Raw genomic sequence first — 15920 nt, 5'->3', positions numbered from 1 at the left:
TTGGGGAAACTACTCGGAAAAGATAGTTTACCAAGTTACAAATGACTTTACACTTGAAAGAAGCAGTGTGGGGAAACTACTCTGAAAAGATAGTTTACCAAGTTACAAATTACTTTACAGTGAAAGAAGTTAAACTACACGAAAGCTACCCTTAAGAGAAATATAGTTTACTTAACTACTTTTTCAAAGTAACTTTAGTTAAGTACATCCAAACTAATTTTTGAAAAATCCTCATATGTAAATCTGAAATGTCAACAACAAACTACAAGACCAGTTCACTTTGGGGTCATATGTTAACAGAATGTGTAATTTAGCCCATTAAACACAAAAATGATGTTTCGAGTGAGAATTAGGCAGGTCTGATGCAAAAAATGAAGGAAATGATTGCCCACATCTTATTTTTGCAAAAAAAGTAGTGTGTAGTTCCAGTAGGTATCTACACCGCTACATGGCAAAAAAAACAGTTATTAACTACTGAAAACACCACCTAGATTTGAATTCAGTTCAAATACCACCAAGCTACTTCAAAATGTACTTAAATTACTCATTTAACGACATGTAGTTCACTCCTCCCCAACACTGGTCAAGAAGTCACTGCCCACAACCCAGATCCTACAGGGTTATGGCTCCATTGAGATGCTGCTAAGCAATAGAGAGCCATACTATCTGTGAATACATCTGACTTGCTTTCATGCTCCATTCCCTGGGTGGGGAGAGAAAGGGGGAAAAGAATGAAAGAGAGAGAAAAGGTATGGCCCATACTTCCCAGCCTCCTCCTCATTGGACCATGAAAGCCTCTCTTTCTACCCCTCTGTTCTCTTCTGTGTATGGCAGCCGGAAATCCCTCGTGGACCGGTTCCTACCTAAAACATTTTCCATTCAGGCTGCATAGGCTTCGATCTCCTCCTTAACGTTATTTAATGGTGAGAAAAGAGGAAATAAACTGGTCAAATATGTGTACTTTCCTTATGAAACACCATTTTCCACCACCATGCAAGAGTGGCTAAATGCTAATCCTGTGTATCGCGTTCAGGCAATCAGGTTAAATCTATATGACCAGAGGTTCATTTAGTTTATTTTACGCCTGCTGCAGTTTCTTTTGACGCGTCAAAATGTGCGCGCGAGAGTAAAGCGCGTCAATTCACAGGCACCGCGTTGCAAAAACCAACTTAAATGTCAAGAGAATCCATTTAAACAGTTGTATTTGTTATGTTCGCTATGTAGCCCTTACATACTATTGTTGTGTGTTCCTTTTGACTCCCCTTAAATGTCCTGTGGGAGCTACTATACCTGCCTGCCAGCACCAAACAGTTATGTTGGCTCACCAACTGTGAGGAGAGTTGTAGATACATCCTAACAGTTCATGAAGAATTTAGCTAGAATTTAGCTAGAATTGAGCTAGTCTCATCGTTTAACATAAAAGTATTCTCTCTTATCTCTCGATTTTTCCAGCTCAGCCTGCCTAGGCTATATACGACTAGGCTATATACGACCAGGCTATATACGACCAGGCTATATACGACCAGGCTATATACGACTAGGCTATATACGACCAGGCTATATACGACCAGGCTATATACGACCAGGCTATATACGACTAGGCTATATACGACCAGGCTATATACGACCAGGCTATATACGACCAGGCTATATACGACTAGGCTATATACGACCAGGCTATATACTTATATACGACCAGGCTATATACGACCAGGTTATATACGACTAGGCTATATACGACCAGGCTATATACGACCAGGCTATATAGGACTAGGCTATATACGACTAGGCTATATACGACCAGGCTATATACGACTAGGCTATATACGACCAGGCTATATTCGACCAGGCTATATACGACTAGGCTATATACGACCAGGCTATATACGACTAGGCTATATACGACTAGGCTATATACGACCAGGCTTTAACCTGTTGCTTCTACCCTCTACTTTTTTGAACATTCTGTTAAAAATCGCGCAACATTTCAGCGCCCTGCTACTCATGCCAGGAATATAGTATATGCATTTGCTTAGTCTGTGTGGATAGAAAACACTCAGACGTTTATAAAACTGGTTAAATCACTGCTGTGGCTTTACCAGAACGGCATTTACATCGAAAAGCACAGGAAAAACTGATCACTGAAAATGGGAAAATATATCCATGCGCTACTTGAACCCATTGATAAAGGTGAACCACAATTAATTGACTGAGGTTGCAGTACCTACAGCTTCCACACGGTGTCTAGAGTCTTGTCATTTCCCTTCGAGTTTTTTCTTGGTCAAACACATGCAGGGCACCGTATTTCCTCATGTCTAGGACCGGATATTTTCGTTGAGTTTCTAGCCGGACATTTTTCCAGACGGACAGCTAATGATCTTTACATCGCCTCCTGATGAATTTTATCGCTTATTAACGTTTACTAATACCTAAAGTTGCATTACAAACGTATTTCGAAGTGTTTTGTGAAAGTTTATCGTCAACTTTTTGAATTTTAAAAAATGACGTTACGTTTTGAAACGATGTTTTTTTCGTTTATCACACAGTCTACATATAACGATATCTAGGCTTTATATGGACCGATTTAATCGAAATAAAGACCCAATAGTGTTTATGGGACATCTAGGAGTGCCAACAAAGAAGATGGTGAAAGGTAATGAATGTTTTCTATTTTATTGTGCGGTTTGTGTAACGCCGAAATGCTAATTATTTTGTTTACGTCCCCTGCGGGTCTTTTGGGGTGTTACATGCTAACAGATAATAGCTTCTCATGCTTTCGCCGAAAAGCATTTTAAAAATCTGACTTGTTGCCTGGATTCACAACGAGTGTAGCTTTAATTCGATACCCTGCCTGTGTATTTTAATGAATGTTTGAGTTTTAACTAATACTATTAGCATTTAGCGTAGCGCATTTGCATTTCCAGAGCTCTAGTTGGGACGCAAGCGTCCCGAGTAGAAGCAAGAGGTTAAACGACCAGGCTATATACGACCAGGCTATATATGACCAGGCTATATACGACCAGGCTATATACGACTAGCTATATACGACCAGGCTATATACGACCAGGCTATATACGACCAGGCTATATACGACTAGGCTATGTACGACTAGGCTATATACGACTAGGCTATATACGACTAGCTATATACGACTAGGCTATATACGACTAGCTATATACGACTAGGCTATATACGACTAGGCTATATATGACCAGGCTATATACGACCAGGCTATATACGACCAGGCTATATACGACCAAGCTATATACGACTAGCTATATACGACTAGCTATATACGACTAGGCTATATACGACTAGCTATATACGACTAGCTATATACGACCAGGCTATATACGACCAGGCTATATACGACCAGGCTATATACGACCAGGCTATATACGACTAGCTATATACGACTAGGCTATATACGACTATGCTATATACGACTAGCTATATACGACTAGGCTATATACGACTAGGCTATATACGACTAGCTATATACGACTGGGCTATATATGACTAGGCTATATACGACTAGGCTATATACGACTAGGCTATATACGACTAGCTATATACGACCAGGCTATATACGACCAGGCTATATACGACTAGCTATATACGACTGGGCTATATACGACTGGGCTATATACGACCGGGCTATATACGACCGGGCTATATATGACCAGGCTATATACGACCAGGCTATATACGACCAGGCTATATACGACCAGGCTATATACGACCAGGCTATATACGACCAAGCTATATACGACTAGGCTATATACGACTAGCCTATATACGACTAGCTATATACGACCAGGCTATATACGACCAGGCTATATACGACCAGGCTATATATGACCAGGCTATATACGACTAGCTATATATGACTAGGCTATATACGACCAGGCTATATACGACCAGGCTATATACGACCAGGCTATATACGACTAGCTATATACGACCAGGCTATATACGACCAGGCTATATACGACTAGGCTATATACGACTAGGCTATATACGACTAGGCTATATACGACCAGGCTATATACGACCAGGCTATATACGACTAGCTATATACGACTAGCTATATACGACTAGCTATATACGACTAGGCTATATACGACTAGCTATATACGACTAGCTATATACGACCAGGCTATATACGACCAGGCTATATACGACTAGCTATATACGACTAGGCTATATACGACTAGGCTATATACGACTAGCTATATACGACTAGGCTATATACGACTAGGCTATATACGACTAGCTATATACGACTAGGCTATATACGACTAGCTATATACGACCAGGCTATATACGACCAGGCTATATACGACCAGGCTATATACGACTAGCTATATACGACTAGGCTATATACGACCAGGCTATATACGACCAGGCTATATACGACCAGGCTATATACGACCAGGCTATATACAACTAGCTATATACGACTAGGCTATATACGACTAGGCTATATACGACTAGCTATATACGACCAGGCTATATACGACCAGGCTATATACGTCCAGGCTATATACGACCAGGCTATATACGACTAGCTATATACGACTAGGCTATATACGACTAGGCTATATACGACTAGCTATATACGACTAGGCTATATACGACTAGCTATATACGACTAGGCTATATACGACCAGGCTATATACGACCAGGCTATATACGACCAGGCTATATACGACTAGCTATATACGACTAGCTATATACGACCAGGCTATATACGACCAGGCTATATACGACCAGGCTATATACAACCAGGCTATATACAACTAACTATATACGACTAGGCTATATACGACTAGGCTATATACGACTAGGCTATATAGGACTAGGCTATATACGACTAGGCTATATACGACTAGGCTATATACGACTAGCTATATACGACCAGGCTATATATGACCAGGCTATATACGACCAGGCTATATGCGACCAGGCTATATACGACTAGCTATATACGACTAGGCTATATACGACCAGGCTATATACGACCAGGCTATATACGACTAGGCTATATACGACCAGGCTATATACGACTAGCTATATAAGACTAGGCTATATATGACCAAAATCAACACAGGTGGGCTGCATTGTTTCAAATATATATCTTATTTGACTGAAACCTTAGCTTACAGACCAATACATTTTAAACTAAATGTTTAGCTAGTCTACTTAGCACAGGGAAGATCATAACAATTTCTCAAATTCCTTTGCAACAAACGACCCACGCCATTTATCAGCTTATTTGATCAGAATCGCTCCGCATACACTTGAGAACAATACACCGTTGACGCTCACGCCGGTTTGTTTTCTCTCAATCACTACCAAAAAACACTTTTCCTTTGAGTTGGGCTTCAGCAGCATCGCATTAGTGGAAACCAAGACTATTCTCAGGGCAGACCTGGTTGTAGATAGATATGTTCGATTCGCGTTGGGGACAATTTTAACATTTTAGCTAACCCTAACCCTTTTCCAAACCTTAACCTAATTCTCCTAACCTACTGCGTATGATCTCCTCACCTGCTACGAAAAGGGTCAAAACCGACAGACCCGCTCTGAGAAGAGTCTTGGTTTCCACTAATGAGATACAGCCCTGCATTAGGTTAGGGGTAAAAAAAACAGACTGCTGTAACATGATTGGCTGAACACGATACACATCATCTGGGATTAGCATTCAGCCACTAGCATTGTGGTGTAAAAATGAAAATATGCATAAAGAGGAAATCGAAGCCTTTGCAGCCTGAATGGAAAATGTTTTTGGTAAAAACCGGTCCACGGGTAAACGAATGTACTGCCGGCGGAATACAATGCATTTGGACGGTAAGATGACATGACTCAATATCGCCATCTGCCAGCCTCTGGGCTAGTCTTACTGGTCTGTTACAGTCACAAACACACTGTGCCAACTTAATCAAATGTTTCTTCTCCTTCTCTCTCCTGTTCTTCCCGTCTGTCCATTGTTGGAAACCTGTCCATTCATTTCTCCTATATGGATGGATTTGGGTATAGTTATAGCAGGGGTTGTGATTTAAAGATGTAATGAGAGGGGGGAGCGCTTTCAGACTCTTAGGATGCAGCTAACCTGACTAGTTTATGATGAAGTGGTGTCTGTCCCCCTCTCTGTCTCCTTCTCTGACCCTAATCTTCTGTGGATGCAGTGCTGTTCATTAGGAGGATCATATCCTTTCCTCTCTTTCACTCTACAGTTTCCTCTCCAATCCTTATTACCACTCAGATATAAATCTAGTATGACTGACTCCCTAACCACGAAAATACCACGATCCCCTTGACAGCAAACATCGATAAACCATCAGCGAATAAACAGTTAACCCGCTAAACACTACCCCTCTCATCCTCTCCCCCGTGACAAACCTCGCCAAAACCCTCCCGTGCGCCCATGTCCTTGGTTCAGGCGACATTCGGTGAACCTCGGACAGACCCTCGCACGTGAGGCGACGGGCCATTTAATTCATAATTCTGTCCTCTATTCCTAACGTTGTTCTGAATGCCTAGCACCACACCAGAAGGCAGGGAGACCTGCAGGGAGAGAAAACGCCCTGCGTTGTTTCACAGGCATGTGGAATCTGTAGGCTACATACATAACATCCCCATGGAGAGCAAAAACACATTTCATACGGTCTTATTAATGCAGTATATGGATGCACCGATACCGCGTAATTCAGATATAAGGCTATCGGATGTATTTTTTATCAACTGTGGGCCTGATGATTTGGTAGGATACTCTCGATAAAATAGGTTATCAAGATGTTCTTAATAAACAGAACGCTTCGATGTGACACCACGGTAGACTATGATAACAATTAAACAAGAATAATCTGCCTACTAAACCCGTCGAATAGGAACCACACGGTGTTACCCTTTGTAAAATGAATAGGCTATTAGTTTGAATATTGGAGTAGGCTTAGACAGGAATAACTGATCCACGTTGACGTATCCACGAAGCGGAAAATAAATGCGCCAAGGCATTGTGGGCTGGATAGCCAACATGGGCGCAAGGAACAGCATTTATAACAATATAAAACTTGGTAGAAAAGTATTACCTTTGGCTTGAGTCTCATATTCGGCTACGATCTCCTTGTCCTTTCGGAATTTGGCCGTAGACGTCATGGCTTGTTCTTCTAATCAAAAACACTATTCGTCGCAATAATGGGTTATAGGAGCAATCAGAGAAAAAAAAATGGAACTGTAACTATTCGCTTGGAAGCAGACCCCACTGAAATATTGATAGCGAGCAGCCCCACAGCCCGTGGAATGGTATTGTCTTCTACCCCCTTCACTCTGGCCGCATTGCAAGAGTTTGGCGCTGCCGTATTCCCATTCGTGTGGACCCCTTCCTCAATGCATTCCCAAACCCGTTTATAGAGCAAACAGAGAAGAGATGCATTCCCCTAAACCAACAATAACCAGTCAGCCAGCCCGGCCGGATGAGGAGACTCCCAAAAAGTTTAGTCCTTCAGTGAGTGGCTGTAACCACGACGGTCGGAGGATGGCTTGGCTCCGTGGCTCTCTGCTCTTCCTCCTAGAGTCAGAGTGGGGTACACGGATGAGCTGGGAATGGGAAGCCAATGCGCAGGCATGGGGAAAAGCACACACACCATGCATGTATCGCATTTATTTGGTTGATACATAAACTGCTGAGTGCTTGTCCATACATATTCATTATCACACTAGCCCAGTATTTAATACTGTGTATGTATGAATAAAATAGTGGGCTTTTACACATCATTCAAACCTATAACAATGGGCAACTTTATTGATACTGCAGTGATTAGGCCAGATGCTGGTTGTTGCCATGTGTCTGGGGGGTGGGTGTAGGGCCTTACAGGGTTGGGATGATATCCAACTGTAGTTCTGAACAGTGACGGTTAGAGTTGGTGAACGGACCCTTGCCTACACACTACACTGTAATAACACATAGGGCTAATCTGACTCAATATAATAGCTGTACTCTTGAATTGTGATCGACTAATTATCAGACAGAAATGCATTACATTGTTTTAGGGTGGGGTCATATCTGGCAGAGCCCAGAGAACATAAAGCTACAAATATATTTCAGTTCAATGTGGTCCAACTTGCCCATGACATTGACAATATAATTGACTAAAAACAGTTTAACTCCGGGTGTGTTGTGAAAAGCAAAAACTCAGAAAAAGGTAAGAACACTTCAAAACAAACTGGGGTACCTTTTATAGGGGTTTGTAAATTATATAGGCAGTTACACTTTGTATTAGTTTATTGGTAGCTTAGAACACGTTACAGTTCATATAGCCTAGGCCTATATCATTGTGTGAAATAGAGTCATGTGGTGCTTGCAAAACATGGGCATATCGCAATGTTAACCAATCAATGAGTTATAGCTGTTTTACTAAACTAACTATAGCAGCTGAGCGACAACCCCTTTAAAGAAGGTGCCATCAAAGTTTAGCCCTACAGATGATATTAATGTTGTTATATATACAACATTGGATCTTGCAGAGTAGTAGGCTGCAATATAGCCTGGAATTGAAGCACGAGGTTCAAATCTATCATTCAGATCTAATATATTTATAATTAGCTCATTGTTATATCTGCGGTCAGATCACGCAATGGTCACGCAAGTTGCAATATTGTCGCGAGATGCATTTGGCTGTAGAAAAGAAATAGGATATTTAAATACATACATTACAACAATGTGAAAAACTAAAGGCTTTTATACGTGGAGGGAAATATAACTGTTGCATTTGAGCATGTGTGGCATAAGAATGAAAGCCTTGTGGAAGCAGCCTGTTGCTAAATTCACAATTATTTCATTTTCACTCATCCATAAGTGAAGGGGGAAATAATAGTGATGGTTACATCAAGCTATACACGAATAAAGTATTTCGCTTTTTTTTGCCATAGAAAAGTCTCAGGATCAGAGGTAGGCTAAGGAGCTTTCTAGACAAGTCCACTGAGATATAATAAGAAGGTAAAGTCTCCGGGACACCGTTAGCTAACTAGCTAGATACCCATTGTCTTTCTACAAACGTTGACATACATCCAAGTTATAAGTTGCAAAAGTTACTTTTCTAACTATTTGTGTGATATAAACGCATACTGCATCGCACACGCTTTACAATGCAAGTTGCTAAAAGCCAATCTTATACATGCACCACATTGATTTTTACCTCGTATGTCGACTTCAATGAGAATACGAGATTTACTATTTAATTGAAGTCCATCGTGAAGATTTATTTGGTGCTTTCTTCACAAATTCTCAAAAAATAACCCCGCCTCTTCATGGAAAAATATGAGATTTTGCATCTTTCGATTGGCTGAATTGATTATGAATGACATAGCATCCTTTAAATCGACTGTCAAGATTACCTAGGTAGGCGTGATTTACGATTATTACCCAATGGAATAGTCATTATTGTCCCCGAGAGCCAATCGAAATTTGACATAAAGCCGTTTAAAAATGTTTCAGGAAGTATCGGCAGCTAACAGGAAGTTATAAACAATCAACACAACAGTGAAACTAGCTGGTTACTACTACAACAATTGACTGAATCTGTGAATGCAACGACGTAACTGAACAAAGATTCAGGAAATTGTTTCATATGAGAAGAGCACGTCGAAGATAAGTTGAAATGGCAACAGACCATTAGCTATTTTGAACATCGGATGCTGTGTTATTGTGGTCACTTGTTACTTTAAGGAACGTAGCTAACGATAGCTATCTTGCGGCTCTGTGTTGACAAGTAGTTAACGTAGCTAGCTTGATATCAACAAGAGTCGGTAGCTATCTAGTTAGCTAATTATTGACACCTCCAATATAGACGTGGAAACGTTAACGGTAGCTATATGACAACGTTACGCCATCTGATTTGTGGCGTATGTTTTATAACCAACCTGCTGCTAGCGACGTCCAGGTAGTTGTTGCTAGCTAAGTTACCTACTAAGTTATCCAGTAACAATAGTGTTTAGCTAGCTAACTTAGGTAACAGTTAGCGATACATTTTTAATTTTGATAACGTTCGCTTCAGAGGAGCTACCATTGCTACATTGATCGATCTGTTTTGACACATTTCCTCTGGACACTGGGGTTCTGGGGCTAGCAGAACAGTATTTGAAGAGCATGTCTACCTCCAACTTCAAAAACAAATGTGTCACTCAAGTGAATTGTATATACTGTGAGAGTCTACTCTGCACAAGAGGAATGAAGGCAGTACTTCTTGCAGACACCGAAATTGAGCTGTTTTCTACGGACATACCTCCCAACAGGTAAGCAATACCGCCACTATGTTGTTGTGACATGATCACTGAATGTGTGGATGTAGTTGTGACTAATGAGCTAATATTATGTTTTCTATTGGGGGAGGGGATCGCTCAGTTGTTTTTGTTCATATGTTGTGTGTTTGTGATTACAGTGAGATATAGTGAATACTTTATAAATCGACATAAGTTCTTATCAATTATCACACACTATGGCTAGAATGAGATGGTGCCCCTTTGTGTGTGTCCCCCCCCCCCCTTCTAGGACTGTTGACTTTGTAGCCAGCTGCTACTCTACAGAAAGCTGCAGATGCAAACTGAGAGATATCGCCTGCCTGAAATGGTGTGTATTTAACCTTACTGTAATCACAGATTTGCCTACTCCCATCACTCTAACCTGTTTGCATCGCCATATAATCCTATGTGCTTTATGTTTACAAAATAACAGCGCAACACTACCGTGGCTGTTTTGGTGGGGGTGTTGTTTATTCATGTTTATATTGACAAATACCAATGTAAATGCTTGCAGATGTCCATGTGTTGTGCTTCAGTAGGAAAGTTGTTCAGCCAGCAGTTTGGTGGGTACAGGGAGGCTTTTGTCAGGCCCCTATTGTTTCTCCGGTGCTTTGTTGTTGTTCACAGAAACGCATTGGGTAGATAATAGACACCTACTGCCCTACTGATAGTTAGCACTTTCACAGGTGCTCCCTATAAAAAGCTGACATGTTTTTTTTGTTTCTCTCTCTCCTCCCTGTCTCTCTCTATATATATCAATTTCCCCATACCCCTTTCTCTGTATCTATTTCCCCCACTCTGCCTCCCCTCTCTCCCCCTCTTCAGTGGTAATGTTGTGGGGTATCACGTGGTCGCTCCCTGTAAGCCCTGCTTGCTGTCCTGTAACAATGGCCATTTCTGGATGTTTAACAGTGATGCTGTGTCCACCCTCAACCGACTGGATGCTACAGGTTTAAAACTTCTTCACTCACTGTCTCCCCAGCACACTGCCCTCTTACAGTACCTGCTCATGAACAATACAGACTGTATCCCAAGAGGACTGTCCAGAACCCAAAGGAGTTAGTTAAAGTAGATGTAAAGAAGAAATTCCCCTAAATGCATAGTTTGTGACAAGATACAGTACCCTCTGCAACACCGAGAGGTTGAATATATTACTTGGGGTCGTTGTGCAACGCCTGGATGCTAGCCTGTTTCCGCTTTGGCCAATTTTTGATTGGCTTAGCGAGTTGGCCAGACTTAATTAAACTGCTGCACCACACAGTCTGCCACACACAAACTTTGGTGTTGACTTTGTCTTTTGTTGCAGGTTTAAACTTGTTGCTGTGGGGGGACCTTCCCGAGCTAGAGGACAGCGAGAACGAGGAATCAGAAAGCCCATCAGAGGAGGAGTGTATCAGGTAGAGAGTGATGAGAGATGGAGGAGCAAGATGTTACCCTGTGACCTACCAGAACCCCCAGGAACAGACAGAGAAGAAGCAGTGAGCGGAAGAGGAGAGGGGGGCTTACCCTGTGACCACATCCCCCTTCCCAACATCTGCCCGTTAGAAACACACTCTCCTCTCACGGTCCGATCTTTCTCCCTTTCACTCTCTCTCTCTCTTTGGGTGAAACCAATGGTAGAACTGCCCTCTCTCCTCAAACTCACAACTGAAACCCCACTCAAACAAACTCATCTTTCTGATTCACCGACGGACAGCCGGATGGATGGATGGTCTTACCATTTCACATGGCTATTTTATACCCTTTGGGTTGCCTATTGCCATTGGACACTGGATTAAACATTGTATGCTGTGTTTTAGATGTTTGACAGTCCTGTGTTGCTCCTTGAACAATCACGATGATGTTGTGTTTAAGTTTCAGAATCTGACATTGTTTACATTGAGTATTTGCCAGTTTATCTTGTCACTCTTTCACGAGGAGGGCCAGTGTGATCAACAGATGGTACTAGAACATACAGTATAGATACGAGTTTGGTTCTGGGGTGACTCTCTGGTGGGACTGAAGATGCTCTAGGAAAATAGATTAGGCCTAATTACGCGCATGTCATCTGAACTTGGCGAAGGAGCCGGGCAGAAAATACATGATCGTGAAAAGGAAAGCTGATGTCCACTCACTACATTGTTGACATAGTAACAATATTGCAGCAAAAACAGTGAGAAAGTTGCTATCCAAACCCTGTATGATTGAAAACTTGAACGGTTGTGTGCTTGTCAGAGCACTGTGAGTATACTGTATAATTGAGTATGGATCACTTATATAAAGGAGTGCCTGTGTAGAGCAGAACTTTCTATTGCTGCGACCTTCTCAACTTGTATTCTAATGGCCTTGGATCTGATTTTTATTCTGTGGAGAGCTGTGGGCTGACTGTCATTGCAGGAGGTCATGTTCACCCTCTCACTGGAACTAAAATGTGTTCGCTAGCATTATTTTGATGCATCGGTGCCCAGCAAGTACTGTCGCAATGAGGGACATCTTACATTAGCGTTAATATACCTCCCAGTTCAAGCAGACAAGCTATGCCTGTGTTAAAAAGATATGTTGAAGCTTACATGGGATATTATTTGGGGTTCATAACGAGCATTACGAAAGGATTTGTAAGTCGCTCTGGATAAGAGCGTCTGCTAAATGACTTAAATGTAAATGTAATGTATACCTACACACCAAATACCTGAAATGGCAGTCACCAATTTGAAATGGCAGTCACCAAGGCCCAGCGCAGTCAAAAATGTGAATTTTTTTTTGTTTGTTTCCACACTGAGGATGGAATAATACTGTGAAATTGTGAATATGATGATAATGCCTTTTTAGTGTAAAAGCTGTTTGAAAAGACCACCTGAAATTGCAGCCTGTTTTGGTGGGATGGAGTTTTGACGTGCCTGGTATCACCACCAGGCAGTAAATTGGTTAATGGACCAATAAGAAAGAGTTCCAAACCTCTCGGCCAATAACAACTAGTTTTCCGTTTCCCCTCCCCACTCAGACCAATTTCTTGCTTGAGAAATTGCTCTTTGCTAAGAAGCTATTTTTGTTTATTTTTGACAATGTTTAATTCAAAACTATCACATCAAGGTACTTGATTGTTACCCAGAAGTGAGTTCATATTGAGGTGAAAGCAGTTGCATTGGACCTTTTTAAATGATGTTCTAAGCTCTGGTTTAGTGGATCACATCTTGTGACACGATTAACAAAATGATTAGCCATTTATCTAAATCCCACAGACAATCTCTTTCCACTTAAATGTTCCTTTTTGTTTAATTTTCATTCACAAAAGCAATGTTTTGTAGTGTACTATAGTTTTTATTTTTCTCTGTTTATTTCACATTTCACTTGCATTTGAGTGTTACGTTTGGAGGATGGTTTTTGTTTTGAGGTTTTACCTTAGTGACGGTATCACCTAAGAGCTTCCTATAGCATAGGACAATAGGGAGATAATCAATGACCATCAAAACAGTGACCAATTTAAAATAAAAAGAAGAAATCTCCCTTGAATATGATTAACTTAAGTAGCGTGCTTTTTATTTATTAATTTTAATGTATGTATTTATTAACAGGCATTTGCTGTGTTTATACTGATGTGACTTGCCCTGCTGAAAAAATATGTATATTCTGAAATTGCACTGAAACTGCATTGGTAGTTTGAAACATTTGTTATTTTTAATGCTTATTGTATTGATAATACACCTTTTTCCAAAATATCTATTGTTTTGTGAACTTTTTGGTCACAAAGAATCTTCAGGTACTGAAGCAAGTCTTCACATGTGAGTTCTCTAACATTGAGTTCAGTCCTAACTGTGTAGGTGTGTAATGTCTGTGGATGTGATGTTGGAATGTTGCTCTGACTGTCCTGGTCCTGATCTGCCAGCCAGCCATGGCAGCTCTCAAGTGATTCCGCCAGCACTGGGCTCCCTGCAACACACAATACATACATACAGCACAGCCATGGTAGGAGTCCATATGCACACTCAGCAAACATGCGTGTGTAGGTTTTACCGGAAGTCCTCACAAGAATAGTAAACCAATGAAAATTCAGAGAAGTGAGGCCATTTTGCCATCCACACTTTGAGAAAGGCTATTTTATGTGGAAAAATGGAAATTTGTTGGTCCCCAAAAAGTCCTAAAGTATGGTAAGACACTCTGCCTTCAGAAACTATTCAGACCCCTTGACTTTATTCACATTTTGTTACGTTACAGCCTTATTCTAAAATGTATTCAAATGTTTTTTTCCCCTTCATCAATCTACACACAATACCCCATAATGACAAAGCTAAAACAGTTTTTCTAGACCTATATTTACATAAGTATTCAGCACCTTGTTGAAGCACCTTTGGCAGCGATTATAGCATCGAGTCTTCTTGGGTATGACGCTACAAGCTTGGCACCCGTATTTGTGGAGTTTCTCCCATTCTTCTCTGTAGATCCTCTCAAACTCTGTCAGGTTGGATGGAGAGTGTCGCTGCACAGTTATGTTCAGGTCTCTCCAGAGATGTTCAAGTCTAGACTCTGGCTGGGCCACTCAAGGACGTTCAGAGACTTCTGTGTTGTCTTGGCTGTGTGCTTAGGGTCGTTGTCCTGTTGGAAGGTGAACCTTCACCCCCAGTCTGAGGTCTTGAGCGCTCTGGAGCAGGTTTTCATCAAAGATCTCTCTGTATTTTGCTCCTTCTCATCTTACAGCATGAAGCTCAGGACCAGTCTACTGTCAGTCTGTATGTACACACACGTCACACTGTGCAATGTAACCCCCTCTCTGTTTCGTCTCACAGGATATTGATAAGGAGTATGAACCAAAAGGCCTGTCCTGATTTTTCTACTGGGTTAGAACCCAGACGTCACCAGACTGAATATCATCATACAGCCTCCAGTCACTGGGTTGGTACTTTTGTGTATTGGTTTTAGCTTGTGTGTTTCTACATGTACCCTGTGTGTGTGATGGCGCTCCTCAGGGATGACTATAACACGGAGGAGTCTCCACTTACTGACGAGGAAGAGCAGGAGAACTACGCCAGAGAATCGTACCCTTCCAACAATATCATTTTCGGTTACGATACTTTGCAATCTTTGTTTTTCATTCCCTTCACCTTGATCACCAGATTACTAAGACTGTCGATGAAGATCAAACCGTTCAAAACATCCTGTACTTTCAACATGAACCCTCTCAATTACTGTATGCCCGCTATAAGTGATGATGTTCCATAGGTACTGCTGAAGGAGGGATCATTGCGTCATGCAGGAGCGAGGAGAAAGATGAGTTTGCCGTCCAACTGCCACCGGCGTCCCCCAGTGGCTTGAGAGGAGCGGCACACACAGACAGCCATAGCTACCCACCAGGTGAAGGACCTCGGCCCTAGGGCGAATGGCTGCTCTTGTCATATAGTAATATCACCTGAATTTCAACCAAGAGTAAATGACCAAATGTCTCCGTTTCAGTTCTGATTTAATGTATGATAGATGGTATTACTTGCACTTCTATCACGCTTTTTTTTGAACGATCAAATTAAATCAAATGTTATGTCACATGCGCCGAATACATCAGGTGTAGACCTTACTGTGAAATGCTTACTTACGAGCCCTTACGAACCAACAATGCAGTTTTAAGAAAAATAAGTGTTAAGTAAAAAAAT

At 41.4% G+C, this 15920-nt stretch overlaps 2 protein-coding genes across 2 annotated transcripts in view; one reads left to right on the top strand and one right to left on the bottom strand.

Moving 5' to 3' along the window:
- LOC115136830 (SLIT-ROBO Rho GTPase-activating protein 2-like) overlaps positions 1–7582 on the bottom strand; it is a 141146-nt gene extending 133564 nt beyond the window's left edge. The window contains exon 1 of the mRNA XM_065027237.1: positions 7095–7582. Within this exon, the coding sequence (XP_064883309.1) occupies positions 7095–7161 (67 nt within the window). The 5' untranslated portion in view covers positions 7162–7582. The remainder of the gene's footprint in view (positions 1–7094) is intronic.
- A 1787-nt stretch (positions 7583–9369) lies between these two features.
- LOC115136824 (protein FAM72A-like) lies at positions 9370–13997 on the top strand. Its single transcript, XM_065027245.1, has 4 exons — positions 9370–10296; positions 10553–10630; positions 11128–11252; positions 11609–13997. The coding sequence occupies exons 1-4, from the start codon at positions 10151–10153 to the stop codon at positions 11701–11703; spliced, it is 444 nt and encodes a 147-aa protein (XP_064883317.1). The 5' UTR covers positions 9370–10150; the 3' UTR covers positions 11704–13997.
- Positions 13998–15920: the final 1923 nt, after the last annotated feature.

The sequence above is a fragment of the Oncorhynchus nerka genome, linkage group LG2 (genome assembly GCF_034236695.1).
Source record: "Oncorhynchus nerka isolate Pitt River linkage group LG2, Oner_Uvic_2.0, whole genome shotgun sequence".
Classification (NCBI taxonomy): domain Eukaryota; kingdom Metazoa; phylum Chordata; class Actinopteri; order Salmoniformes; family Salmonidae; genus Oncorhynchus; species Oncorhynchus nerka.
The sequence above is the reverse complement of the archived record's forward strand: the minus strand, read 5'-3'. Positions and strand labels throughout refer to the sequence as shown.

Bases quoted from the DNA above. Each gene is read 5' to 3' on its own strand.
- LOC115136824 (XM_065027245.1), top strand. From the start codon at position 10,151: ATGTCTACCTCCAACTTCAAAAACAAATGTGTCACTCAAGTGAATTGT. The intron at 10,297-10,552 runs GTAAGCAATACC...CCCCCCTTCTAG, and splicing joins ACGGACATACCTCCCAACAG to GACTGTTGACTTTGTAGCCA. The intron at 10,631-11,127 runs GTGTGTATTTAA...CCCCCTCTTCAG, and splicing joins GATATCGCCTGCCTGAAATG to TGGTAATGTTGTGGGGTATC.